Source organism: Haliaeetus albicilla, chromosome 7 (assembly GCF_947461875.1).
Source record: "Haliaeetus albicilla chromosome 7, bHalAlb1.1, whole genome shotgun sequence".
Classification (NCBI taxonomy): Eukaryota; Metazoa; Chordata; class Aves; order Accipitriformes; family Accipitridae; genus Haliaeetus; species Haliaeetus albicilla.
In genome coordinates, this window is record NC_091489.1 from 37,648,741 (window position 1) to 37,674,975 (window position 26,235).

Genomic DNA, 26,235 nt, shown 5'->3' on the forward strand with positions numbered 1-26,235 from the left:
ATTAAAGAGAAATCATTGAATAAAAACAAAAGGGGCGCTTAGCTGCAAGTACCGATGTATACAGCAGGCACGCGAATGAGAAATATGAGAGAGCCTGAACATTTCATTGCCACCATTTTGCTATTTCTGCTGAAACACAGCAGGCTGGGGTTTGTGCGTGGTTTCTCTGGAAAGGGATTTGCAGAAACACAGACTGTGATGTACTGAAAAGAGGTTTTTCCTCTCTGCACTGATGTGATTTCTGAGAGAGACTGTACATTTAGCTAGAGCTTGCCCACAAGTCAGGACAGAACTGAATACATTTTCTTTTCTTTTTTTTTTTGTTTGTTTTCAATTAGATTCATAATACGTACCCTGGTAGCTATGTAAAAGACAAACCAAAAAATTTACATAATGCCCATATAAGTCTTTTTGTTAATGAATCAAGTCCCAAATGAAGAGCACTAATAATACATTAGTAATCAAAGAGCAAATAACAGCAGTCAACATATCTCAGCAGAGCAGTTGTGTGGATCCATTTCCGACTGTCAGTGTCAATGCAAGGAAATAGTAATTAACATGTTGAATTTCATGTTTAAATTTTAATAAATTTAAATGTAATAAAATGCTTTTATTAAATGTTACAGTTCCTTGAAACCTATTATTACTCGTTTCCAATGCATAAATAGAAAATACTTTGTCTTACTGAAGAAGGTGGGTTTTGCTGTCAACAGGACAGGTGAAATGAGTTCCTCCCGCAAGAACTTGTTAACACAGAAGCCAACGATAATGGCTGATTAAGTAAAAATCTTAAGAACAAGACTAGAGCATTTAAAACTATATAATGTTTATTAAGAACGTAAGGGCCTTACCCAAAGCCTATTGACATAATTGAAAAGTCTCTAGTAATTGTCAATGAATTTTGAATTAATCCTGGAGAATTTAGATACAAGCACATGCCATTGTTTACAGCTCTGTGTTGTTAATGAGCAACAGGAATGCCGTGGCACAGGGAGGGGACCAGTTTAGAGAAGGTTTGCCGGGAAGCGTCCCTCCTCTCCAGCCACCTCCAAGTGCTTTTCGAGTCTCCTAAGCAGCATATGAGGCTCGAAGACCAGAAGGGATCAGGTGTGACCTGACTCAGGCTTTTCCAAGGCCAAGGATCTGCAGAGGATGTCTGGGAGATTGCGGGTCTCTCTGCTTTCCCAATAATTCAAAGTCACTTCTGTTTCTGAGATGTAGACACAAGGAATTAACCAGTCTCCATTTAAGTGTCTGCTGTTGTCTGAAGAGGAAAGAGGAGATTGACGGTGTTGAGTTTCCCCGTCCCTGGAGAAATGAGAACTGAATTTAGGTTTTCTGAGATGCGAGACGAGAGGCTGAATTTGAATGAGACCACTCACGGCAGACCGTCAAAAGGCTCAATTCCTGTCTTCTCTGAAATCATCTGTGCCTTACGCTCCGGAGTGCCCTGCACAACCACTGCTTTAATTTCTGTTGCTCAATCTGAAACAGTCCTGATGTATTTCTGTGCGGGAAAGACTATTTTGTGCTATTTTGGATCATCACGACATGTCTTGTTCAGGCCCGCAGTAATCAAAAGGAAAGCGGGAAGAAGACGATGGCTCACAAGTACGTAGCCCAAATCAATCCCACAACTGCCCGTCCGGGTCCCACAGCAGGGAGCGTTACTCCGCTGTGCAGGCTGCAGCTCGACCCAACGCGCCATAGCCCCGTGCGAGGCAGAGCCTGCCGCGCATCGCAGACCACCACTGCCAAGAGTTCAACTTTGTTACAAATCGTGGGATGGAGAACTTCCATCGCGGGGTTCAAATCTGCCTCCGCCAAACTCGCCAAATGAATGAACACCTCTCGGTGTGCCCCAGTGTCTCACTGCCGGCTCTGCACCCGCGCCCGAAGCGCACAGCCGCGCGTTCGTGATGCTGCAGCGAGCCTACAGAGGCAAAGGGGAGATTTTGCACCCAAACATTTTCCTAGCCACTAAAGTGGCCTACCTCGCCTTCAATGTGTGGCCCTTTGCACCAAGTCGAGGTCGTGCCGTGTCTTTGCCAGGATCCTCTTTCTGGAGAACAGCAGCTTCATGGCCACGTTATTCCCAGCTCCCCATCCACCATCCATTCCCCATCGCTAATGAGTGAGGCAGGCAGCGCAACCACGGGTTGGCCAGTCGGCTCCCATCTTTCTTGGTCTTAACGCTGCCGCTGCTGCTTTAAAGGACAGAGATCTATCAGGCTCTTTCATTAGTATTTTAACAAATGGTGGAGTAATCTCACGTACTGACTGAAACACTGAAAAGTTTTTCCTCTACAAGTCGTGAAAAATTAAAGGGAAAATATAAAATAACTGGGAAATTCTTTTAACTGAATTAGATAATGTTGTCCTTTTAGCACCACATTTTATAGCGATCTGTTTTGAAGAGTTGCTTTCTGCGTTGACAGGGACAAGGCATGTAGACAAGGTAAAAAGCCTGGAAGATCCAAAACCCCAGACTCAAAGGGAGAGCGTCTGGCCTATTGTCTGTTTTGATTAATGAAGCCTTTTGCATAGTGAGATAATATGATGTTTACTGAGCAGGGAATGCTGCTGCGCAGCAGAAATATCAGAAGTATGAATAATATTCAATACGATAACGACATCAATAAGCTAATCTATGTATTACTGGAGTCTGCTCAAAAATGCCTCAAATGATATTTGTTTATTTCATAATTGTCAGCCACTTTGATGCACTTGTCGTCAGGTTCAACAAGTGCTCCAAGCTACAAGGGTCTGAAACAAAGGGAAGCACTTGGGCGAGCCTTGCAGTTTAGTGCTGTTTGGGGCAAGGGAAATAAGATCCGATGGCTGTTCCTAACGACGGCACGGGCAGCGAGATGCTGCTCTTTAGATGGACACTGACAAACATAGAGTCTCCTGAGAATCCCTCACTACCGTAAACCAAAATATTTGAACTCCATTAAAGACCTTTGTATTTCAGCATGAATGTTTGCAAGTCTTCGGTGACTTTACAACAAAAGCAAGCAAATCGGCAAAACGGCAGTGGCAGCATATGTGGAAAATAAACGCGTTCCCCCTGAGCTAGAATCATGTGTAAACCTGAACTCATTTCTGCTCGCAGTTTGGTTGCTGTCTCCATTTTATTTTTACTTCTGCCTGAGGTTTGGAGCCGAACATCTGGACCCTACGAAGTGCTGAAGAAGCCGGCTTGTTTTTCAGCAAGCGCTACCTGCAGAGCCAGGCCAAATTTCACGTGGGGTGATAACTATATGCTGCTTCTCTGAACTCTCTCTTTCTTTGAAATCCAGTTTCAAGTGGAGACGGTATTTCTCAGTTCCTGTCCCAAACCACCGTGCTGTTTTTTCTGTCATTTATTAAGCATTTTCCTCCCTGTCCTGTGCAAAAGATTGTCCTGGTGATGAATGAAGGGATCCATAGATATACACAGTTCACTCATTTGAAAAGCAGAAGAACAAGCATAAGACTATTAAATTAATTACACCGTGTCTGCTCGGCACCACCGGGCTCTGCGCTCCATTTAGTACATGCGACAGTAAAGAATCGTGCCAAGCACGAATAGGAACCTGAAGCAGAAGCTGGCGAAAAGGCTTGAGAAGAGATGGAAAATATTCCAACAGTGCATTTAGATAGTGCTCGAAAATTCCATTCGGCTCTGCTTTCGACGGAGCGCCGATGTCAGCTGGGTGGGCAGGTGGGACCGTAAAGGTCTGGGCTGACCTACGGGCTCAAGGGCCACAATGTTTGACCGTTTGCAGCCGCACATCCCATCCGCGGGCCTCAGGGTGCCCTGTTCCCATCAGGAGCGGACCAGACCCTGGGGGGGGGGGGCGTGGGCATCCCAACGCGGCCCTGGGCATTCGCCTCCAGCCGCTCCCCCCGTGTCCGTGTCCCCCCGTTGTGCAGCAGTGCCGTGCCCGCAGTAACTTCGCCTGTTCCACATCGGAGGGCAAGTTCTTGCCTCCTCCCCCCGAGCAGCACAGACAATTGCAACCATCCAGTAAACTTTTTAACGAGCAAGCCTTTATTCTCGCTCAATTAATACACTTCGCTCGCCTTTTGTTTTGGGTTTGTTTTTTTTTCTTCCCCCAGAAGTGCATTTATTTGCTGCGCCCCGAAGTGCCCGGGGACGCGCTGCCAGCCCGCCCGGCGCTGCCGTCAACGCCCGACCCTTTAATAGCAATTCCGCAGCAATTATCCGAGGCCAGGGTGAAATCCGGGCTCGCCGCACCGCCCCGGGGGCCGGGGCCACACCGAGCCCCCCGCCCCCGCCAGCCTGGGCGAAGTGGTTTACAAAGAAAGAAGGGCGGGGGGGGGGGAGAAGAGAGAAAAAAAAGAAAAAAAGAAAAAAACCCAAGCAACCCAACCCCCCCCCGCTCTAAGCAAGGAACCGGAGGAGAATCCCCCGCACCCGGCGGGCGAAGTCGCCGGTGCCGTTTTCGGGAGCCGCTGCAGAACGCCCCCCCCCCCCCCCCCCGCGTTCTCACCCCGGCTCCTAAGGGCTCTCGGGGTGATGTCGAGCCCCGCCGTTGCAGCGGCGACCACCGAACAAACGGCGAGCCCTGCAGCCGCCTGGCAGCCGCCTGGCAGCCGCCGGAGGCCACCGGAGCGGGCGAGCGGTGCCCGCCGCGGGCCCGGCCGGGCTCGGCGAGCCCCTGCCCCGGCGGGAGCGGACTCAGGTAGGTCCCGCTCGCTTCGCCCCTTCCTCTTGCTTACCGCCTTCATAGCTCTTTTTTGTTTTTCTTCCCCCGTCGTTTCCCCCGAGCGATTTAATTCTGGCGATTTTATCATTTCGGCAGCGCGGGTACGTAACGCCCCGCGAAAGGGAGGCTCGCTCCCCTTGGAAAACCGGGGTATTTCACACAGCGGGGGCGCAGCGCCGTTCCGGGAGAGCGTTGCCAAGCGCCGCGCCCATTCGGGCTCATCCCCGCTGCTTTTCCCGCGCCGCCGGGTGAACGGGATCGACCACGACCCTCAGTAACGGAGGGCAGCGGCTTCCGCCACCCGAGGGCTGGCCGTGTGCTGCGGGGCTTGGAACCGGGGTGGGTGCCAGGGCAGCGGGGGGTCAGAGCACCCCCAAAGCTGCTCCGCGGGGCGGGGGGGGGGGGGGGGGAACACGCCCGACAGGCTGGGCTTTCGGGGGGAAACCATGGCGGATCGGTAACCGGCCCGGGTTTCCTTTCCCAGCCCCACGCGAGGGAGGGATCGCGGCTCCCCGCGCCTCCCCGCCGCGGTGCTTCGCCGGCTGCCCCGCGGGCAGGAGCATCGGGGAGGGCTCGGCGCGGGGGCGGGCAGCCCTGCCAGCTCCTGCCTGAACACTGCCCCCCTTAAGCAAACCCGCGGCCAGCACCTCAGTCTGGCGCGGGGCGCATCCCGCCGAAGGGAACGGGCTCGGGCACCGGCGCGTCTGTTCATCGCAGCGGCTTCTCCCGTTCCCCCGAGGTGTCCGTCCCCCCCCCCGGGCAGGGTCCTGCCGCCCTCCTTACCTGGGCTCCGGCGCGGCGGCTCCTCCGCAGCGAGATGCCGCCGGCGAGAACGGCGTCAGCGCCCCCCCCTCCCCGGCCTCCCCCCCCACTCCCCCGGCAGGCACCAGCCCCGGTCGGCCCCCGCCGTGCCCGGCACCGCCGGGGAACCGCGGCTGCGCCGAGGAGAGGGAAAGCGGCGAAGAGTCAGGGGTTTCCCCCGACGCCCTCCTGCAAAGAGCGGGCGGGGGGTGGTAGTGTTGGGGGTGCTGTCCCCCCCCCCCCCCCCGGCTCCGGCCTGGGGACCCCCCTGCCTTCCCCTGCCCTGCCCGCCGGGCTGGGCGGCAGCGGCCGGGACCCCGCCGGGCCGGGGCGGAGATCCCGTCCTACCTCCCGGTATCGATTTCAGCCCGGCGCTGATAGCATTTAGGCCAGGATTGGGGTATAATGGAAATATCATCAGGAGACAATTACCTTTTCAGAGCATTCACTTCTCCTCCCAGACACTGTTATTTGAGAAATAGGATCATTTGATTTCATATTGCACTAAATAACACCCAGCCGTCTCAAATTGCCAGCTTCTTAAAAGCCACCCATTGGAATAAATTGCAGAGCGACTCTTTTGGCTCTGGGGTCTTTTTTTTTTTTTTCTTTTTCCCCCCTCCTTTTCTCTTCTTCCCCCCTCCCTCCTTCTCCTCCTTTGCAGAACAATATCCCGGGAACGGGAATACGCCGGGAAGCGGGCGGCCGGGGCCCGGTGCCGGCGGAGAAGCGGCGCTCAGCAAAGCGCCGGCTCCCTCAATAGGCGCTTGAGCCGCTAAACCCGACCTGCGCGGGTTTTGCTCGTGTTTTTCTCCCGCCTTTTTTTTTTTGTTTTTTCCTTTTTTTTCCCCCTTTGAAAGCAAGGTTCCCCGCCCGGGTCCCGCGGATGCCGAGGGGCGATGTGCCTTTAAGGCCGCCCGCGCGCGCCGGCTCCTCCGGTCATCGCGGGCTTCATTATATCGGTATTAATGTCATCCGCGGATTACTAATTAGATTTGCGGGGTAAATGAAATTACCCGAAGGGGCTGGGTGGGAGGGGGAGCGGAGTCTCCCGGCGCTTCCCGGGATTTACGGAGGGGGGGGGGAAACAAAAAAAAAAGAGGAAAAAAAATCATCCTATCATCCTTTTATTCCCCCCCCTTTTTATTTTTGTCCCCCTTTCCCCCCCCCGAGCCCCGCGGCGGGGCTGGGACTCGCGTCCTAATCGTGTTCTCCTCCGACAGACACTAATCAAGTAATTTCCCAATCCCAGCCCCATCAAATTGCTCTTTAGCTGTTGAACTGTGGAGTTTTGCTCCTCTTTTCTCATGCTAATCAAGCCCATTCAGCATCTCTCTGTGAGGCTATTTGTAGTGGAATAAATCTCCTTGTTTGCCTGCTGCATGATTAATTGATATTGTTGTATGGCTTTTGTTTGGGCTGCGGGAGAGCTGAAAGGCAGTGCATATTGGATGTGACGAAAGGAGCTTGAAACATCATTTCGCTGCTGAGGTCTTTCAGAGGTCGAGGGATAGACCGATCGCATTATTCATCCTATTTATTTATCCTTATTAGAAAATATGATGAAAGAATAAGGCCCGGAGTCTTTTTTAAACATTGACTAAACAGAGCATACACAACCCCAATTAAAAAAAAGTGCCCAAGATGAGGCCTTTTCTCCATATTAGAAAAATAGCTCTTTTTAACGAGGACCAATTAAATCGTACTTCATTTTACCTGGGATCTCACAATAGACTTGACAACAAATTGCCTTTCTTCTTCACTGTTAATTACTGGCGGAATCAGCCATGCTCCCAGCGGTGTGAAACCCTCCCCAGATAACCCACCCAAAACCCCGGCATCATCCCGGCAGCGGCAGAGCCAGGGACTCCTTCCTGCCCCCAACCCCACCAAAATCCACCCGGGATCAGCGTAGGCCTCCGGTTGTCTCCCGCTCCAACCCGAGGCGGCATGAGACGAGTTGGGCCCCCCCCCCGTCCCCTCCTCCTGAAGCATGTGGAGCTATTTCAGCCTGGCCCTGGCCTCCATTTCCAGGCCTCCCCCCCACCCCCCCGCTATTTTAAAAACTGCGTCCGGACTCCCAGGGGACATCGGTGCAACCAGGAGATTCAATTAAATAATCCCAGTCCTTTGCTTCTCCCACAAATGGCTTTTTTCCTCCCCCAAATATTTCCTTTTCCAAGTTCCTTTTCAAAAAGGAAAAAAAAAAAAAAAAAGAAACAAAAACCCAAACTGAAGACAACAGGAAAAAAAGAAGAGGGGGGGGAAGAAAAGAAAGAAACTGTTCTCCTTTCTTTTCCCTGTATGCAGGGTAATTGATAGGCTCTATCAGAGGTCAGGATTTGCATAAGAATTAAGAGCAGTAAATTAATTTAATATTCCATGCACATCTCCAATTATTCCCGCAGACCTTTGTCTCCACGGCTGGCAGAGAGAAGGTTCAGCTGCTCTTCAACCAAACAACATCTGTGCAGTTAATAATTTGATAAACAGCTCATACAAATAGTTTCTGAATTATCTGCCAACCCAATGACTATTCAGTTTTGAAACACTTGGCAAGGCCTGCGACGTGCGGTCAGGGCTTTGCAGCCTTGTTCCAGTGATTTAGCTGCCCGGGCAGACATTTTCCCTCCTTATCTCTTAAATATAATCAGCTACGTGCAACAAAAAACCATCAATAACAATATGTAAAATAAGTAATTACCAGTAACCAATAAAAGCCCCCCCCCGTCCCCACTGCAGATGAGGTGCAGGGGTGCCAGGGTGCGGGAGGGGGCCGCAGCCCACCCGGCTGGAGAGGCTCGCACGCGCTGAGCAAACAGCCTGGTGCGTGCTGGGGCTGCCGCGGGGCTGGGGTCCTCCCCCCGCACCTCCAGGTCTTCATCTCCGGTCGATCTGTGTAAGGTTTTGTGGTTAGCATGGGTGCCCGCACAAACGGCAGGTGAATAGCTCTTGCCGGGTGTCGGCATGGGCCCCTTCCCCGGCTGCAGGATTTGCAGCCCCTTGGCTGCTTTCTTTCCTACACCGCAAACTGAAAAGGGGACAGGTTTTTCTGGAAGTCCTGGCTGTCCCCCCTGCCCGGGTCTCAAAGGAGGAATGGCTGAAGGTAGCCCTGCGAAATCCAAATTTCAGCCTAAGGAGGGCAGCCTGATTTTCACCCACTGATTTCCAGGGGAAATCCAATCTTTTACAAAATTCAGGCAGCTCCTTCATCCATCCCAGCACGCATGTGGAGGTCCAACTCCATGTTGGCCAGCCACTACGTCTTCCCATACAACCCACGGTGATGAATCAAACCGCTGTGCAAGCGCTAGACTCGCCTGATTTATTTTCAAATGCACGTATTTGATGCACAACCAAGAACAATAATTACAGGGGTAATACCCAAACACCGCTCCGCTCTCTGCGGTGTAATCGGGACGATAACCTTGCGCAGACACAGACAGCCCTCACTAATTTCCTCTTTTGCATGGCTTGTACTTTTAGCGTTGCTTCTGGTACCTACTAATAAACATGAGTGAATATGTGTAGAAAGAGAAGGATTTACATAGATATTGGGAACCCACTTGTGAGCTTGGATCCAGCGAAACCACGTGGCTAATGAAGATGAATGGAAGGGCTAATTTGTTCCAGTGTATTGCAATCTGCTGCCTTCGTTTACAGCAGGAGCAGAGCGGGCTGAAGAGCGGGTGCCGGCCGCCCGGCAGGATCCTTCCTGCCCCACCTCTGGTCTTTTAAACAAACTGACCTCCCAGCACAGTGGCTGTGCTGTATTTCAGATTGCTGTTCCAGTGCCTGCATTCATGGGGCTAAACTGTACAGAACGATTCCTTTCTCTGGTTAACCATAGAATCGTTTAGGCTGGAAAAGACCTTTAAGATTATAGAGTTCAACTGTTAACCTAGCACTGCCAAGTCCACCACTAAACCATGTCCTAAGTGGCACATCTACCTGTCTTTTAAATACCTTCAGGGGTGGTGATTCGACCGCTTCCCTGGGCACCCTGTTCCAATGCTTGACAACCCTTCTGGTGAAGAAATTTTTCCTAATATCCAATCTAAACCTCCCCTGCCGCAACTTGAGGCCATTACCTCTCGTCCTATTGCTTGTTACTTGAGAGAAGAGACCAGCACCCACCTCACTACAACCTCCTTTCGGGTAGTTGTAGCAATAGGGTCTCCCCTCAGCCTCCTTTTCTCCAGGCTAAACAACCCCAGTTCCCCCAGCCGCTCCTCATAAGTCTTGTGCTCTGGACCCTTCACCAGCTTCATTGCTCTTCTCTGGACACGCTCCAGCACCTCAATGTCTTTCCTGTAGTGAGGGGCCCAAAACTGAACACAGTACTCGAGGTGTGGCCTCACCAGTGCCCAGTACAGGGGAACAATCACTTCCCGCTCCTGCTGGCCACACTATTTCTGACACAGGCCAGGATGCCGTTGGCCGCCTTGGCCACCTGGGCACACTGCTGGCTCATATTCAGCTGGCTGTCAAACAGCACAGCCAGGTCCTTTTCCACCGGGCAGCTTTCCAGCCACTCTTCCCCAGGACTGTAGCGCTGCATGGGGTTGCTGTGACCAAAGTGCAGGACCCGGCACTTGGCCTTGTTGAACCTCATACAACTGGCCTTGGCCCATCGATCCAGCCTGTCCAGATCCCCCTGTAGAGCCTTCCTACCCTTGAGCAGATCAACCCTGCCTCCCAACTTGGTGACATCCGCAAACTTACTGAGGGTGCACTCGATCCCCTCATCCAGATCATTGACAGAGATATTAAACAGAACTGGGCCCAATACTGAGCCCTGGGGAACACCACTTGTGACCCGCTGCCAACTGGATTTAGCTCTGTTCACCACAACTCTTTGGGCCCGGCCATCCAGCCCGTTTTCTACCCAGCAAAGAGTACGCCCATCCAAGCCATGAGCAGCCAGAGTCCAGGAGAATGCTGTGGGAAATGGTGTCAAAGGCTTTACTAAAGTCTAGGTAGACAACATGCACAGCTCTTCCCTCGTCCACTAAGTGGGTCACCTTGTTATAGAAGGAGATCAGGTTAGTCAGGCAGGACCTGCCTTTCATAAACCCATGCTGGCTGGGCCCGATCATCGGGTTGTCCTGTACGTGCCATGTGATGGCACTCAGGATGATCTGCTCCTTCCGGCCCTTCTTGTAGATGGGCGTCACATTTGCTAACCTTCAGTCAACTGGGACCTCCCCAGTTAGGCAGGACTGCTGATAAATAATGGGAAGTGGCTTGGCGAGCACCTCCACCAGCTCCCTCAGTACCCTTGGGTGGATCCCATCTGGCCTCATAGACTTGTGTGTGTCTGAGTTGTGTAGGAGGTCACTAACCATCTCCCCTTGGATTATGGGGGCTTCATTCTGCTCCCCATCCCTGTCCTCCAGCTCAGTGGGCTGGCTACCCAGAGAACAACTGGTTTTACTATCAGAGACTGAGGCAAAGAAGGCATTAAATACCTCAGCTTTTTCCTCAGCCTTTGTCACTGTTTCCCCCTGCATCCAATAAGGGATGGAGATTCTCCTTAGCCCTCCTTTTGTTGGTAATATATTTACAGAAACATTTTTTTAATTGTCTTTTATGCCAGTAGCCAGATTAAGTTCTATTTGGGCTTTGGCCCTTCTAATTTTCTCCCTGCATAACCTCACGATATCCTTGTAGTCCTCCTGAGTGGCCTGCCCCTTCTTCCAAAGGTCATAAACTTTTTCCGAGTTCTAGCCTAAGTTCTCTGTTCAGCCAGGCCGGACTTCTTCCCTGCCGGCTCGTCTTGCGGCACATGGGGATGGTCCGCTCCTGTGCCTTGAAGATTTCCTTCTTGAAGAACGTCCAGCCTTCCTGGACTCCTTTGCCCTTCAGGACTGCCTCCCAAGGGACTCTGTCAACCAGGCTCCTAAACAGGCCAAAGTCTGCCCTCAGGGAGTACAAGGTAGCAGTTCTGCTTACCCCCCTGTCCCGGTTTCAGCTGGGATGTAGTTAACTGTCTTCCTAGTAGCTGGTACAGTGCTATGTTTTGAGTTCAGTATGTGAAGAATGTTGATAACACTGATGTTTTCAGTTGTTGCTCAGTAGTGTTTAGACTACAGTCAAGGATTTTTCAGCTTCTCATGCCCAGCCAGGGCACCTGACCCAAACTGGCCAACAGTGTATTCCATACCATGTGACGTCCCATCTAGTTTAGGAACTGGGAAGTGGGGGAGCAGGGATTCGCCGCTCGGGGACTGGCTGGGTGTCGGTCGGCGGGTGGTGAGCAATTGCCCTGCGCATCATTTGTACATTCCAATCCTTTTATTACTACTGTTGTCATTTTATTAGTGTTATCATTGTCATTATTAGTTTCTTCTTTTCTGTTCTATTAAACCGTTCTTATCTCAACCCACGAGTTTTACTTCTTTTCCTGATTTTCTCCCCCATCCCACTGGATGGGGGGGAGTGACTGAGCGGCTGCGTGGTGCTTGGTTGCTAGCTGGGGTTAAACCACGACACCCCCTCCTTACTTCTCCAAGAATCGAAAACTTATCATTTCGTGATTGCTGTGCCCAAGATGGCCTCCAACCATCCCATCACCCACAAGTCCTTCTCTGTTTGCAAACAACAGGTCCAGCGGGATGCCCTCCCTTGTTGGCTCACTCACCAGCTGTGTCAGGATGGTCTCTTCCACATGCTCCAGAAACCTCTGAGACTGTTCCCTCTCCACTGTGCTGTATTTCCAGCAGACATCTGGTAGCTTGAAGTCCCCCAAGAGAACAAGGGCTAGCGATCATGAGACTTCTCCCAGCTGCTTATAGAATATTTCATCTGCCTCTTCATCCTGGTTGGGCGGTCTATAACAGACTCCCACAATGATATCTGCCTTGTTGGCCTTCCCCCTGATTCTTACCCATAAAGACGCAACCCCATCGTCACCATCATTAAGCTCTAGACAATCAAAACACCCCCTAACATACAGGACTACCTCACCACCTCTCCTTCCTTGCCCATCCCTTCCGAAGGGTTTATAGCCACCCATTGCAGCACTCCAGCTGTGCAAGTCATCCCACCGTGTTTCCATGGTGGCAACTATATCATAGTTTTCCAGCTGCACAATGGCTTCCAGCTCCTCCTGTTTGTTGCCTGTACTGTGTGCATTGGTGTAGATGCACTGCAGCTGGGCTATTGATCCCCCCACCTTTTTGGGGGAGAAGCCATAATTCCTACATGAACATTCTCAGGCGCTTCCATCATTTCTAACACATCATTAACCCTTGCGTCTTTGCTGCCGCATGGATCTCCATCCCCTACCTCCACTGAGACAGCAGACCGAAGGACCTCGCTAGCACACCATCCCTCAAACATTGGTGTGCTGCCCCCAGGCTTATCTCTAGTGAGCCTGGTTTTATCCCTTTCCCCCTTCAAATCTAGATTAAAGCTCTTTCAGTAAGCCCTGCTAACTCCTGTGCAAAGATCGTTTTCCCCCTTTGAGGCAGGTGTACCTCCACCTGTTGCCAGCAGGCCTGGTGTCGTGTAAACCATGATGAAAAACCCCCAAATTCTGCCGGTGACAGCCTGGCAGAAGTGCTCGAAGCAATGGAAAACTTCACCAAAGTTCTGAGTAGGCTTGATAAGAAGTGCTAGGCTCAGCACTCTAATGAGAGTACCTAGCATTGATCTTTAAATGCTGCAAACATTCCTCAGCGCAGAGGTCTAAATACTCGGCTGCACAACGGGGCTGCGGCAAGTGTGGTGCTCCCCGGACGGCGCTGCAAGGACATCGCACCGGGGGAGCGTGGCAATTAGAGCTGGGTGATTACCGCCCCAAACCCATGTGCGTTCATCCGAGGTGCATTTGCTCAGGGAAAAGTCGCACTTCACACACCTCGTGAGTTTGCTTTTTGGCCACATGCTGACGAAGGGGACCGTCACCTGGGGTGGATCACAGGGAGCACGTTTCCAGCTCGTGCTTCAGGATTTTTACGTAGGGTGAGAAGCTGCAGGACACAGCCAGGGAACGCTGTTTCCAAACCTCTCCTCAGAGCTATGTATAATTATATTTGCCAGACAAGTAACTGACCTTGTCCTTTGTCCCTGCCCGGGACTGTATGTCCAATTACTCTGCTGGAGTGCAATAAGAAGGAAAATTAAATTTGCACACCGGGTGCCGGTAATAAATCCAGTGGCTACCTCATTTTCCCACTAACGAGCCTCCTGGCGAGTCCACCACGGGGTAGTGCTCTGGCATCTCCTGATGTTGTTCAGCTTCTCCCCTCTGCTCCCCCAGCCCTGAGGGAAGCCCTGTCTCACCATCAATCAAAGCTACAGCACCCGGTCCCGAAAACACCTCCACGCTGCCTGCCCTGAGCACCCAGCGGGTGCTGCCTATGCAGGGTGGGCTCCTGGCCGCGACGTGCTGCAAGCAGAGCTCTGAACGCTGGGCTGGTTTTCAAGTCGCTTGCAGTCAGCGGTGTGTCTGAGGAAGCTGCAGCTGGCCTGTGGGCATGGGAACGATCAGAGAGACCACGCCAATGGATGGAAATTCAGCCCAGCAGGACCACGGCAGAGCCGGCAGCCTCAGACAGCTCCCCTCGCCGTCACACGCTGCTGCTCGACTGCCTCGAGTCGCTGCGCACCGCTGGTTCTTACGAGCCCTTGTATATGTATTCCACAGCTTTTGACAGCAGTTGGGGTAGCGGGGAGAGGCCAAAACCAGCCTAAGCACTGCAGGAGGCACTGCTGAGTTCTGAAAGGGCAAAACACTGCTGAAAGTGGGACGTGAAGGGCTGCAAACTTGCCGGTTCAGACCCTGCAGAAGGCACCTGTGTGCAACAGGGGAGACGGCCCCACCTGGGCAGTGGGGCAATGCCACGACTCCCGCAGCACCCCCAGGCACGCCAATTTAGGTGTGACCTTGAATTACGTATGTGAGAAGTTGCAAAGAGTTCCCCTGGTGATGCCACTGCTTCTTACTTCCTTCAGGCATTAAGCATCACTCCAAAATTAATAAAAAGTTGATTTTAAAAAGATTATGAAGTTCTTCAGGCTAAAAGGAAAGGTTAATGCTCCTCTGCATAGTCATGCAACTTCCACGTTTGCCGTCATAAAGAGGAGCTGATTTTTCTCTCTCTTTTAAAGAGAAAATTTACATGATGAATAGGAATCCGGAAATAGTGACATAAACAGAAATGAAAGGATCAAGTGCCAAACTTGGACGGATGTCTGGGGCTTGGCAAACCACTGCAGGCTTATCCCAGCACAAATAACGCCGGACTCAACGTGACACTCGCCGGTTGTGAGGGACAGGCCAAATAGTGAATTACCTGGTACCTCACCGGGGCGAGGGAGATCCCAGCGACGTGGTGGAGACCCCGCACTGAGATTCAGCGGTCGCAGACTCAATTCCTGCTGTTGACAACCCACGCTGGGGCACAGTGTTACCCGGCTGCCACGCTGGATTCAGCAGCGTCGCACCAGCACCAACCCCAAAGCTCACCATGGTGAATCAGCCCCTTGAATATGCAACACCGGCAGCTTCAGGGCTGCTCAGACCCAGGGATTTGCTAGTAAATGGATGCTTTTTTTCTCCTTTCCAAAATTCAGATTCAGATCAATGCACTGTGCTGTCTCCAGAGCCTGAGGCTGTTCTGACCTGAGACTATGTTTTGCCCCAGTTCTAATTAAAAAAACACATGCAAACCCAGTTTTTATTTTGGAAGCTAAATGGACTGCTTTAAGAAATTCAAATCCCCCTTTTACTGCCCCCAAACCCGAACACTCCGTGTTGTGAGGAGGGAACCGGACCCCTAGCTGCTTTCTGTCGCCCCAGCAAGGGGCATCCCCCAGCTCCTTGTACACTTCTGATGGCACGGGGAGGGGTTTAAGGCAGCCTTGGGCCTGGCACAGCGGTTTTTAAAATCAGGAAGATGCAACGCTGGTTCTTGAGAGCCAGGATGCTGGAGACCCTGCATCCTCGCCACCGCCAGTTCACCCTTGAAGCTCTTAAGCCCCTTTGGTCCCTCAATTTAACCACAGCAAGAGGATTTCAACACTAACACTTGCCAAGCGGTGTTAGGCAACTTAATTAATGTTTGCAGAGCTTTGAGCAGATAGTGCTATACGTGCATAAATTTTGTCTTATTCCAGCTGGGCCACAAAACCCATGGAAATCCCGGGGCTGCCACATCAGCCAGATCCATGGCTGCATGGATGGACCACCTCTGCAAGGAGTTTCCTTCAGCATCTCGGGGGTGGTGCACCCTGGGCGCCCATAGCCAGAGGACGGCAGTGATGCTCAGGCTCCAGGAGCACAACTGACCCCCCAGCTCCTCCAGAAACCCCTCTGAGAGGCACCAACATGCTGGCAAGCCCCCCACATCTTCCTTTTTGGAGAGAATCGAGCAGAAACCAACTTTGCTCTGCTGGTCAAATATGCTCCATCACAACTCTTGTACCATAGCTAATTCAAATAGGAAATACTTTTAAAGAAAACCAGCTGTAGATAGAAAATAAACAAGCTACCAAACAGGTTCAGGTGCTGTGGGATTTTTTTTTTGTGGGTTTCTTTTTTTTTTAAACCAGTACTCATAGCCTGTAAAGGCGGGATAGGATGCTGCAGGGACACACCGTGGGATCAGATACCATGGGGACACACTGCCTCTCACTCACACAACTCAACCATTCTGCACCAGCTCAAAAAACCAAAATCAGTGTAAGTGTCACTGCGAGACTGGTCCAGGAGAGGCAAGCACCCAATGGCTCCTTTGCATAGCTTTAAGTTCACTCTCAAGTATTTCCCCCAAACAGAGACAAATCTAAGCAAATATTCATCTCATTTGTGTTTAAGGTATCGGACTTTACCCCAGGTGTCAGACCTCTGCCTGCTTCTGGTCCCACAGGTCCCTCCCGCACCCGCACTCCTCCTGTTTCACATGCGCATGAGTCCCTTCATATTCATTTCTGGTTGCACGTGGAAATCAAACATCAGGAAAAATCATTTCCACCAGTGGAGAAGGGCAATTGTCTCCAGACTCCAGGCTTCACCCTGCGAGCGACCGGGCTGGGAGTGTCAGGAAAACACGGGCACCCCCTCTCCAAATGCAAAGCTGCTGCACTGGGAGAGTCCTCTGAGCCGTGCTGCTGGCATTGCGTGCCATTTGCGCACCCATCCATAATCATCACCAAAGGCTGTTGGCAACCAGCAGCAGAGGCAGTGAAAAGCAAATCAAGTCTGTGCCGATGGGTGCATGTAAGCTGCTTTCTCAGTGCCACTTTTTGGAGCAATCTCTCTTTACAGACTTGCTAAAAGAGTTGCTGTACCACTCTTTTTTTATTGAGCCATAGAAGTGTCTGTAATGAGAGATTAAAATAGTAGTTGTGTCCTGTGATTTATTTTTTAAATTCTTGTGTCTATGCGTGTGTAAACTACACCAAGTCACCCGGCTGTAGACTGAGGATAAATAATGCATCGCAATATATTAAGCGAATGAGAATGCAAACCACAGAAAAATATGTAGAAGAGGAAAATGCATTTGCTGGGTGGTAAGTTATTGGACCTTTAGAGGCAGGGAAAGGAGAGGCTGGGGGGGGTGGTTTCTCCTGCCTTCCCTCCTGCAAATAAATCACTGGCCTCGCGGTGCTTGCGCCTGAATAAAATATGACAGGTCTCTCTCGCAGGGCCGGCACGCGGCTCTGTAACAAGTCGCACCGCTCGCCATGCATACTGACTGCAAATTGGGTGGGTTATCAGACGCCGCCATAAAAAAACACCTCTTCCCCCAACTGATTATGAACCTCATGCATAGCAAATGACAGAGCAATAACGCTCGCATTGCCTGCAGCAGAGGTAAAAAAAAATAAAATATTTACAGACTGACAGGCTAATGGACACTTTCCCAAAGAGCGGTTAGAAAGAAGTAGTAAATGGGCCCGTGCTGATGCAGGGCAGCGGGCCCGGTCAGGGATCAAGACACACAGCACCATATCGGATAACATATAATTGGCAGGTCACATCCAAATGAGTGTAGTCATGCATCATCCGGAAGGCTTTTGCTGGTTATAAAGACACTTGTAAACAATTCAGCCGCTGAACATGGCAATAATATGTTGATCCGGCATGTAATGAGGTGTTCCTGGAATCAATAAACTAGTCATGAAGAGCAGGGAGCAAGGTCAGCGCCTGCCTTTTTGATGACCTTTCCTGGCTGGTAAGGACATCATATACTCTGAAGAGGACTTTTCTCATATTGCAGAAGGCGCCGAGTGTCAGAACTTCCATTCGCAGCAAGCAAATGAACAGCCGGGCTCTGCATGCTAATGAAGTCCAGGCTATTTTCCACCTTTTCATCTGCACATTATGCTCTTGACTTTGGAGAAGGTGGGAATTAGGTTGGACCCTCGTGTCAGGCTGCCTGATGGCTCGGCTCCGGAAAACTGGTAATTGAAGCTGATGACTGATGCGGAGGAGGCCTGAATTTGGAAATAAACAGTTTCAAGCACTGCATGTCATTTCTAGAGAGACTGCTGAGTGAATGGAAATGAGCTCTGTTTCTCCAATCTAATGCAGTTTCTCAGCAGGAAAAACACCGTCTTTGAGACAACAATGCCAGTCATTAAGATTTAAATGTTCTGGCGATAATGTAAGGAATAGCACCTGCCTTCGCAAACAGCACTTATGGAAATGCTGCCCCATGCCAGGGTCTGCGTTTAATCTCCAGCCCCCCAGCACCAGTCCTGGAGGAGTCGGGAAGCTCCAAACGCCAGTGGCGGGGAGGGCACGCACGGTGCTCGGCTGTCGCTAGCCAGGTCAAAACACCAGAAAAACCATCAGCGACACCGAAAGTGTGGTTGTGAAGAATCTGTAACTAAAAACAACGCTTACCGTGCTGCGTCTGCACCGTTTAATTGCTCTTCCCAAGCACATTTAGCAGAAAGCCTGCTGGCCTCGTCCTCCACTGCTGCTCACTGGGGTAGCCTTAATTCACGTCAGCCCAGCTGCCAGCCCCAGAAAGATGAAAAACGGAGTTTCTAGACAAGGCACTTAAAGGCCAGTATTTTCAGACTCGAATGCGAATGCTCTGCCATCCTAGCTGTTGGGGAAATAACATTAAAAATGTTATAAGCCCTTTCAAAATCCTACCTGGTGGTGTGAAACCGAGCAGAGCAACTTGTTTGCTGGGGCGCAGGCAGCCCGTCAGCCTCACAAAGGTTTTCAGGGCTTTGAAGTGCTGCTGCTGGGACATGACCGTTAGTTAACGATTCGTTATCTAAGGCACGTTAGCAATGACGTGCATGGACCTGGATAAGCAGCTAGCCGTTTTTCTGCTGGCAGAGAAAGAATATTTTGGGTCTTGTGTTGAAGAGTGGAGACTGCCTACAACCCGTTCTGGCTGAGAGGGGAAGCGGCAAGAGGCTGCTTCAGCGTGCATCGCTCCCGTTCCACACCGCTGCAAAGCCCTGACTTCCACCTATCCGGAATGGTTCATACACAACATGGAAAATAAGGGCTAGTTGTGCTTTGATTTTTTTTGATTTTTTTTTTTTTTAATATATTGCTGGGTTTTTTTTCAAACCCAAGTGCTGCCCCAGCAGCGAGCGCAGAGCTTGCTGGTAGCTCAGCCCCCTTTGTGGGTTCCCCCCGAAAGTGTGGGCAGGATGGGGACCTGCAGGCTCCGTGTTTCTCCAGCAGCGGCATGCCGGGAGGTATATGCTGGCGGTACAAGGTGGGGTGCACTGCAGAGACGGGCTCCCCCAGAAGCCCCTTGGCACCCTGTCCAGAGGCCACGGCGCTCAACATCCTCCTGCATCCCCCCTGGAGCAGCCGCTTCCCACTCCCCAAAACTGCTGCCGAAAGCTGCCGTCTTTCCCCTCGGAGGTGGCTGCATCTCAGGAGTGGGTCTGTTTGTGTAATAGTTTGCAACCCTTCAACATGAAAGGATATAGAAGGATGCAAGTTATTATTATGAAAATGAACCAGGCAACAGACAAAAATATTCAGAAGATGTAATCTGCCATTCCTACAATGCACTTGCGGAGAAGAGCACTTGGCAGGCAGAAGAGTAGTCGTCAGATACATTGCCTTTTGTTAAATTGCTTTTGCTCTGACAATGCCTTTTAAAACCACATGCAATCTTAATTTAAAATACCTAATACCTAAAGGTATAGGGGCCCAATGCTGGTCTCCAGTTGGGATTTGTCCAAAGCAATTCCACTGGCTTAATACCGCTATTCCTTATTTTAATCACACAACAAACGTGGGAGGCTCAATTCCGCTTGTAAGAAACCGTGGACCCGATCCAAACATCACTAAAAATCAATTGAGCAAAGATTTATTTCTTTAAAGAAGTGAAGCCTGCCTGCCACCTCACTTTTGTCCAAACCTTTGTCATGTTCAAGTAATAAAAAAGGTCCTCTCCCTGAGTAGTCAGCTTTATCATGCAAGATGGGGGTAAACGCAAAATTCAGCCTTTATACTTTTTCATAGTTTTAGAAAATGGTTAAAAGTAAGGAACAGCTATATGCAGTAGTGCAAGAAACTATTGCATTTTTATTTTCCAAAGACCGAGTAGTGGGAAAAAAAAAACCCAAATAAACCAACCAGCGCTTTCCTGTCAGTCAGTCTTTCTTTCTCTATTTTTGCCATAGCAGGGTGTGCTTCGTTCCCAGCTATTCACCAATACACTGAGCCCAAGATCTCAAAAGACTGAAGGTTTGGGTGCAGGAGCCGGTTCTGCACCCCTTAACTCAGTGCTCTATTAAACAGCCCCCAGGCTCCCGCGGAGGCCTGTTAGGTGCCAGTTTTATCCTCCGACCGCCTGACGGGAGCCGAGAGACTGGAAGCGAGAGGCAGCATCGCCGGTGCCCTTCATGATGAAGGGCAGGTGTATATCAAAGCAGGGTACAGCAGAGTGACGCTGTCTTTGGGCTCACCCCATCCATCCATCAGCGCTCCTCCCGGCCTCCCAACTTCATTAATAACCTCCCCCCCTATGCTAATTCCATCAGAAAATTATGCAGACTGTTTATATTTCTTTACAGCCAGAACAGGCTGCTGACACAAATCAGCCATTAGCGATGCACATTGAGGAGTCTCCGCTAATTGTGCAGAATGTAATTAGTGATTATGTAATATCTAAGCTCTTGCAACTGTCATTAATGTCCACTATTCACCAGAGATAGTTCTTACTGAATTAGAGAATGATTACTGCATGGTAAATCTACTTAATCCTAAATATGCTAATTAACACTGTATGCACTTTAGACAGTGGTTAAAAGCACTAGTAACCTCAAAAAAGGTTGCAGTACACCAGAATCTAAATTGCTTGCAATGGATTTTCCTTCAAAAGGTAAATTTGTTTAATTAAACGGTATAGTAAACTGTTAGGCACAGCTATTGATTAGTGCAACCCAAGCAAGGGTTTTCTGTAACGGATCTAGTGAGGTGCTACCGCAGGGCAGCGATCCTCCTGCAGCATCCCTGTCCTCCTGCAGCATCCCTGTCCTCCTGCAGCATCCCCGTCCTCCCCGCTGCAGCATGCCGGTCCAGGCACAGCCTCGGCAGAGCCTCTTGGCAAGGGGGGCTCTGTGCATGCCCGTACACACGCAGATACTCCCCAACAGGCACGAGATCGACGGCGGAGCCTTATGTAAAATAGCTTTCTGAAAGCTCTCCCTCCAGGATTGAATACCTGGTATTCCTTAGGTCATAAACCATGATATTACTACAGGCCGATACAGTAGCTTCCCTCAATAAATTCTTACTTAAATCTTAATGTTAAGATTTATTTGTGCAAAACAGACTTTATATATTAAATGCTACCTACTAAATGAATGGAATAAATAGAGCAATTGTACAGTTTTTGAAATGTCCCTTTCAAATGTCTGGGGTGTTTAATGTATTCTGGTTTTCCGTAAAAAAAAAAAAAAAAAAAAAAAAGATATGGCTGTCATGAACCCTGAGGATAATAGCATTTTGTGATTTATGAAGATTCTTCCTGCTTATATATTTTATATAAATAATACTCCTGTGTGTATCTCTGCACTCATTCATAATCAAAAGCTGCACAGGCTGTAAAAAGAGTTTGCGTAGTAACATATTTAAAATCAGCTTACAAAAATTGGATAACTAATATATCAGACACAAAATAAGTCATTGTAGCAAGCATACCAAAAGGAAAATTAACAGCACAATGCAATCCACGACACGCTTTTATCAGCAGACTGACACAACAAAAGAACACAAAACAAAAATTCCCACAAAAGAAAGTTCCTGAATAAAAAATAAAAAGTGAAAACTACGATAAGAAATTAAGCACACTCTTAATTTACCTGGGCGTATTAAATGTTTGCAACTGATAACGAGATTGCAAGTGCTCTTTGAAAGCTGTGTAATGCTGCGTGTATCAAACTGACACTGCTCTGCTGATACGGGGGGGAAAACCCGGTGGGAGACGGGGGCCGGTCCCTGCCGCAGAGAGCAGATTTCGCCCTAACAGCCGCTTTCTTCTGCAGAGGTCAGCAGCATCCCCTGCTCCTGAGCGCGGACCTGGGGGAGGACGCCCCTGAGGTGGGCGCCCGGGTGAGGAGCTGACACCACTTTCTCCGTGGCGGGGGAGATGCGCGACACCCACGGAGCTCACGCCGCGGCCACGCAACCCCTCCGGCAGAGCCCAGCCTGCGGACGGCATCGCCCGTGCCACCAGCTGCGCGGGATGCCGGGAGCACGTGCGGTTTGCTGGGGACGAGGGGACCTGCTGCGGTCCTCGGTCCTCGGCTGCGCTCGCCCAGGGCGGCCGGAGGGGCTCTGCTCCCGCCCCTGCAACACCTCCACCCCGCTGCGAAGGGCCTCCCCGTCCCCTCTGCTCGCAGAGGACGACCAAAGGGGACCTACTCTGCCAAGGGACTCCAAAACCATCGCCCTGGGAGTCGAGGCTTATGGTCCCGCTCACCCGAAGGAAAAAAAATCAATAAAAAAAAAAAAATCTCTCTGGATTCAAATTCAGAACCCAGAGCTTTAGACTGGTGCGATAGCTTTAAAGCAGCCGCCTGGACCTCCCATAATACTTTTGGATTTGTTCACATCTATTTAATTAAAAATATTCTAAAGCCCAGCTGACTTTGAACTTTTGTCATTGCCATTCTTGGGCACCGACGCACCTCGGGTCAAAAGCAGCCGGAGGATGCTCACGGGCCTCACGGTGCTGGCTGGGCCCCGGGGTGCCCAGTGGCATTGCGCTGGGGCAAAGCCGTTTTTTAAACAGCCCGGCTTGGTGGGTTATGAATGCGTTGAACATTTATATTCATTTTTTAATGAAAGTTTCAGGAAGGTTTAGACTAAGCAGGCTCGGTATGCACGGGTGACAGCCTTATAATCCAGCGACTTAACAGTGCCTATGCATTTACTTTATAAAGGAGCTGTTACAGCCTATGGCATTCAAAAGGAGACATCTCTGGTGCCTAAATAAAGATTTACACAGAAGGCCTGACCCTAATACTGACTTAGAGGATTATTTTCAATCATCATTGTCAATAACATGGGCCCTGAACTCGGCAAACCCTCCCTGCCCTGGAAAAGGTTTGCAAGGTCAGCTCCATGTGTTTTAAATGCCCCTATACATACCGCAGCCTGTAATTACGAGATAAAAATATACGTGCAGAAGTGGGGAAGGAGGAGGGCGGGTTAAGTCTGCGAATTCACACGTGGCATCCCTGAGCCACGGATGGATGTCATGTGGCTTTGAAAACCTGGGTTGCCTCTGCCCTGCCCTGTCCTGCTCCTCCTTCCCACAGCCACTTTCCCGAGAGGGGCCCTCACAAGCATCCCTTAAATTCACCCCACCCTCTGGGGGCTGAGGTTTGTTGGGATGTTGTTGGCTTTCCCAAAAGCCCCAGCTGCTGGAGCAGGGCTTCCTGAGAAACTCAGCTTCTCTTTCTTTTTTATGAAGAAAATTGCTAGCATGTGCAAGGATGCTAAAATCCTCAGCAGCAAACCAGGCAGCAAGTACAAAAATAGCCTCAGCGTTTCAAAGTTACTATTATTTTTAAAAACATCATAAGCCCGGGCTCCCAAATCCTCGATGCCGCCAGGAGAGGAAGCACTTCACTGGCATTAGCGGCGCCAGCAGGCGAGCAAAGCGGAGTCCCTGAAGCCTCTCCGAAACAGCTCCTTCCCTTCGCACGTGCTCCCGTGCTCCTGAGCATCGCTTTCCCCCTCCCCGTGCTGCTGCAGCATCGTCTCATTAACGCAGCCCTTCCCAACTGGTAATAGCAACCCTGGCCTTAAATACCTCCGTGTAGCTACATTAATTCCTCAAACAGTGCTCTTACCTTTTAGAACGGTAAGCCACAGAAGACAGTCAATAGATGACGAGATAACGGTTGTTATTTCAGTCCTCCGTACGGCTGACGGGCTTTCTCCGCCACAATGCGGCTCACTCCAAGGCGATAAGGCAAGCCCGTTATCGCGGCATCGCGCTCTCCTTGCGGGTGCCTGGGGGCTCCGGCTGCTGCCCCCCCTCCCCGCGCCGAGCCCTGCCGCTGGCTCCCGGGGAGGCAGGGCCAGCCACGGGGGCCTGATCCAGCCCAGGCACGACCAAGGGTAGCACCACCATCGCACGGGCGGCTGCGAGGGACCCCAGGGGGACATCAGGGCTCCACGTTGCCACCTGCGAGAACAGCCTCAGCATCTGGAGAGGAGGCTTGCCTGCCTGCAGATGGAGGGCTTCCCCCCCCACCCCCCTTCTGGCTGATTTTGCAAAACTTGTGTCTACTTTTGCAATCGCATGTGCCTAGCGGCGGCGGCCAACCCGCCGCTGAAGGCCAGCCAAGAAGCGCTCTGCAGAGGGGCTAGGTGCAGGAGGGACCCCGCCAGCACCCACGGGCAGCAGCTGGAGCGGAGCCTCTCGCCAGCTTCTAGCCCAGGGCTCCGGCTGCCTCCAACGTGAGGGACACATGCTCTGCCTCCACGGCTTGCTCAGCCGCGCACGCACACGCCGGATTAAAGGAGGAGGGTTTGCCGTTCCTCACGTCTGAGCTGCTACACTCACCCTGGCTCCCAGCACCGCTGCAAACCCTCCTGCCCTTTGCTGATGCAGCTTCCCAGCACCAGCAGCACCTTCCAGTGCTCACACCCCCCTGAAGTCTGCTGGAGCCCCCCCCAGCAAAAACCCTGCTGCCTTGTTCCCCCACCTGGCACAAAACCCAGCAGCGCAGCGCTGTGGCTGCGCGGTCCCCGGGAGCCCCGGATGGGGTCACGACAGCCACGTTACCCCCAGGAAAGGGGCTCAGGCCAACCCAGCCCTGCCAGCTGGGCTGGCTGAAATAACTCTGCCGTTTGCACCTGCTGGTGCTCACCTGAGCTAGAGACCCCCAGCCACAGGCCCACCTCCTCCTTCCCACCTGGAAGGCATGGCAGGGCCGGGAACGCACAGGAGCATGCCTCTTCCCAGCCCGGGGGCTGGCCTGCCGCCCCGGTGAGGGGCTCCACGCCCGGCGCGGGCTGAGCCAGCGAACGCTGCAACAGGGCCTGAGCTCGGCTCTGCCAAGCCGGCGCTTCCCGTGCCGCTGGGCTGCGGCACAGCGCAGCAGGCGCAGGCGGGCATCGGGCCACGCGTCCCGTCCCCCGCCGCGCGCTCCGGGGCACGGCACTCGTTGCGTTTGCTCCTTCGGCGATTTGCGGCCTCGTTGCTGCCCACCAGAAAAGCTCATCTTTCTATAGCTCTGCCTTTAGGTCTTTCAGCTGGAAGCGTTTCAGTGGGAAACGGCCAGTTTGCAGCTGTAACAGCGCTCCCTTGAAAGGCCAAAATCCCGTTTTTCAGCCAAAGTTTGTACCCTGTTGGTATTTTTAATTAGCACCCCCCAATTATTGCCAGAGCAACTTACAAGGGAACTGAGCAGTAGTATAATTAAAAAAAAAGGAAACCGCCCAGCAGCGTGCAGTCTAACGCTGGGCGGTGCAGGCAGAGGATGCTCTGATGAAGGATGCTCTGGTGGCCAGTGCCCATGGCAGTGGTGGGAGCGTGCGGTGCGGCGGCGGCTCTCCCACTGTCTCAGCGTGCCCCCAGCTGGCAGATCCATGGAGAACTGTGGAGAGCAGCCCACGCCGCCGGCCGTGGCCGCTGGACGTGGCCCAGGGAGGACGGTGGCACCCGAACCCCAAAGGGGCCGGGGAAGACACTGCCACCAGCACTGTCATCTCCCCACTGCGGCATCCCGGCCAGGTTCGCTGAGCCCCAGCACTGGCAGAGTTTCGATGCTGCGGGCACGCTGCAACTCCCCGCTGCCAGGAAGGGGTTTCGTCCCTCTTTGCAGGGGGCTGGGGGCTGCAGGGACCCCCCCAGCCCTGGCCCCCGCTGCTCAAGAGCTGGCGAAACCTGTCTGCAGGTGCCACGTGTGTGCCGAGCCCTGTGCAAGTTTCCTCCCCAAAAGTGACCGGTTTGGCCAACACTTATTTTTCAGCAAAATAAAACATTTCAGTGAGAAAAATTCAAAGAATTTCTGGCTGTAAAGTCATGGCTGATGCCTTCCCCCAGAAAGCTCCTGCAGCCCCGCAGCGCCTGGCCCCCTCTTCTCCCCTGAGGGGACTAGCACGGGCTCCGGAGCAAGCAGCCCGCGCCGCTCCGAAGGAGGCAGGGACGGGCGAGGGACAACGCGCGCTGTCCCAGACCTCCAGCCATCTCCCTGCCATCCTCACCAGCCTCTGGAGACAGAGCAGAGGTTTGGGGCCCAAGGCAGACAGTTTGCA

The 26,235-nt window shown here is 51.8% G+C and overlaps 1 protein-coding gene and 2 long non-coding RNA genes across 10 annotated transcripts in view; 1 reads left to right on the plus strand and 2 right to left on the minus strand.

Moving 5' to 3' along the window:
• Positions 1-26,235, minus strand: part of LOC138686147 (uncharacterized) — a 113,443-nt gene that overhangs the window by 2,917 nt on the left and 84,291 nt on the right. Inside the window, exon 1 of one of the 2 annotated variants that reach the window (XR_011325505.1) lies at positions 23,820-24,225. The exons of the other annotated variant lie outside the window; for it this stretch is intronic. This is a non-coding gene — a long non-coding RNA (uncharacterized lncRNA). Of the gene's footprint in view, positions 1-23,819; positions 24,226-26,235 lie in introns of those variants that run through there. 2 annotated transcript variants of the gene reach the window in all.
• Positions 304-6,072, minus strand: LOC138686146 (uncharacterized). 5 transcript variants are annotated; one of them, XR_011325501.1, is made up of 3 exons: positions 5,949-6,072; positions 1,995-2,204; positions 304-1,308 (listed from the first exon to the last, which is right to left on the minus strand). It is a non-coding gene; the product is annotated as an uncharacterized lncRNA (long non-coding RNA). The 5 variants fall into 5 exon arrangements; XR_011325503.1 differs by having other exon boundaries at positions 1,995-2,207; positions 5,949-6,056; XR_011325499.1 differs by lacking the exon at positions 5,949-6,072 and adding an exon at positions 5,499-5,579.
• On the plus strand, positions 3,261-22,603 carry LOC138686145 (WAS/WASL-interacting protein family member 1-like). Of its 3 annotated transcripts, none has more exons than XM_069787782.1 (2): positions 3,261-4,691; positions 22,005-22,603. In XM_069787782.1, exons 1-2 carry the CDS (start codon positions 3,688-3,690, stop codon positions 22,081-22,083), a joined length of 1,083 nt encoding a protein of 360 aa, XP_069643883.1. In that variant the 5' UTR covers positions 3,261-3,687; the 3' UTR covers positions 22,084-22,603. The 3 variants fall into 3 exon arrangements, with proteins under 3 accessions (XP_069643883.1, XP_069643884.1, XP_069643882.1); XM_069787783.1 differs by lacking the exon at positions 22,005-22,603 and adding an exon at positions 15,642-16,024; XM_069787781.1 differs by lacking the exon at positions 22,005-22,603 and adding an exon at positions 6,181-6,570.

Excerpts from the sequence above, each read along its gene's own strand:
- LOC138686145 (XM_069787781.1), top strand. The coding sequence starts at position 3,688 with ATGTCAGCTGGGTGGGCAGGTGGGACCGTAAAGGTCTGGGCTGACCTA. Across the intron at positions 4,692-6,180 it reads CCCGGCGGGAGCGGACTCAG|AACAATATCCCGGGAACGGG; the intron begins GTAGGTCCCGCT and ends CCTCCTTTGCAG.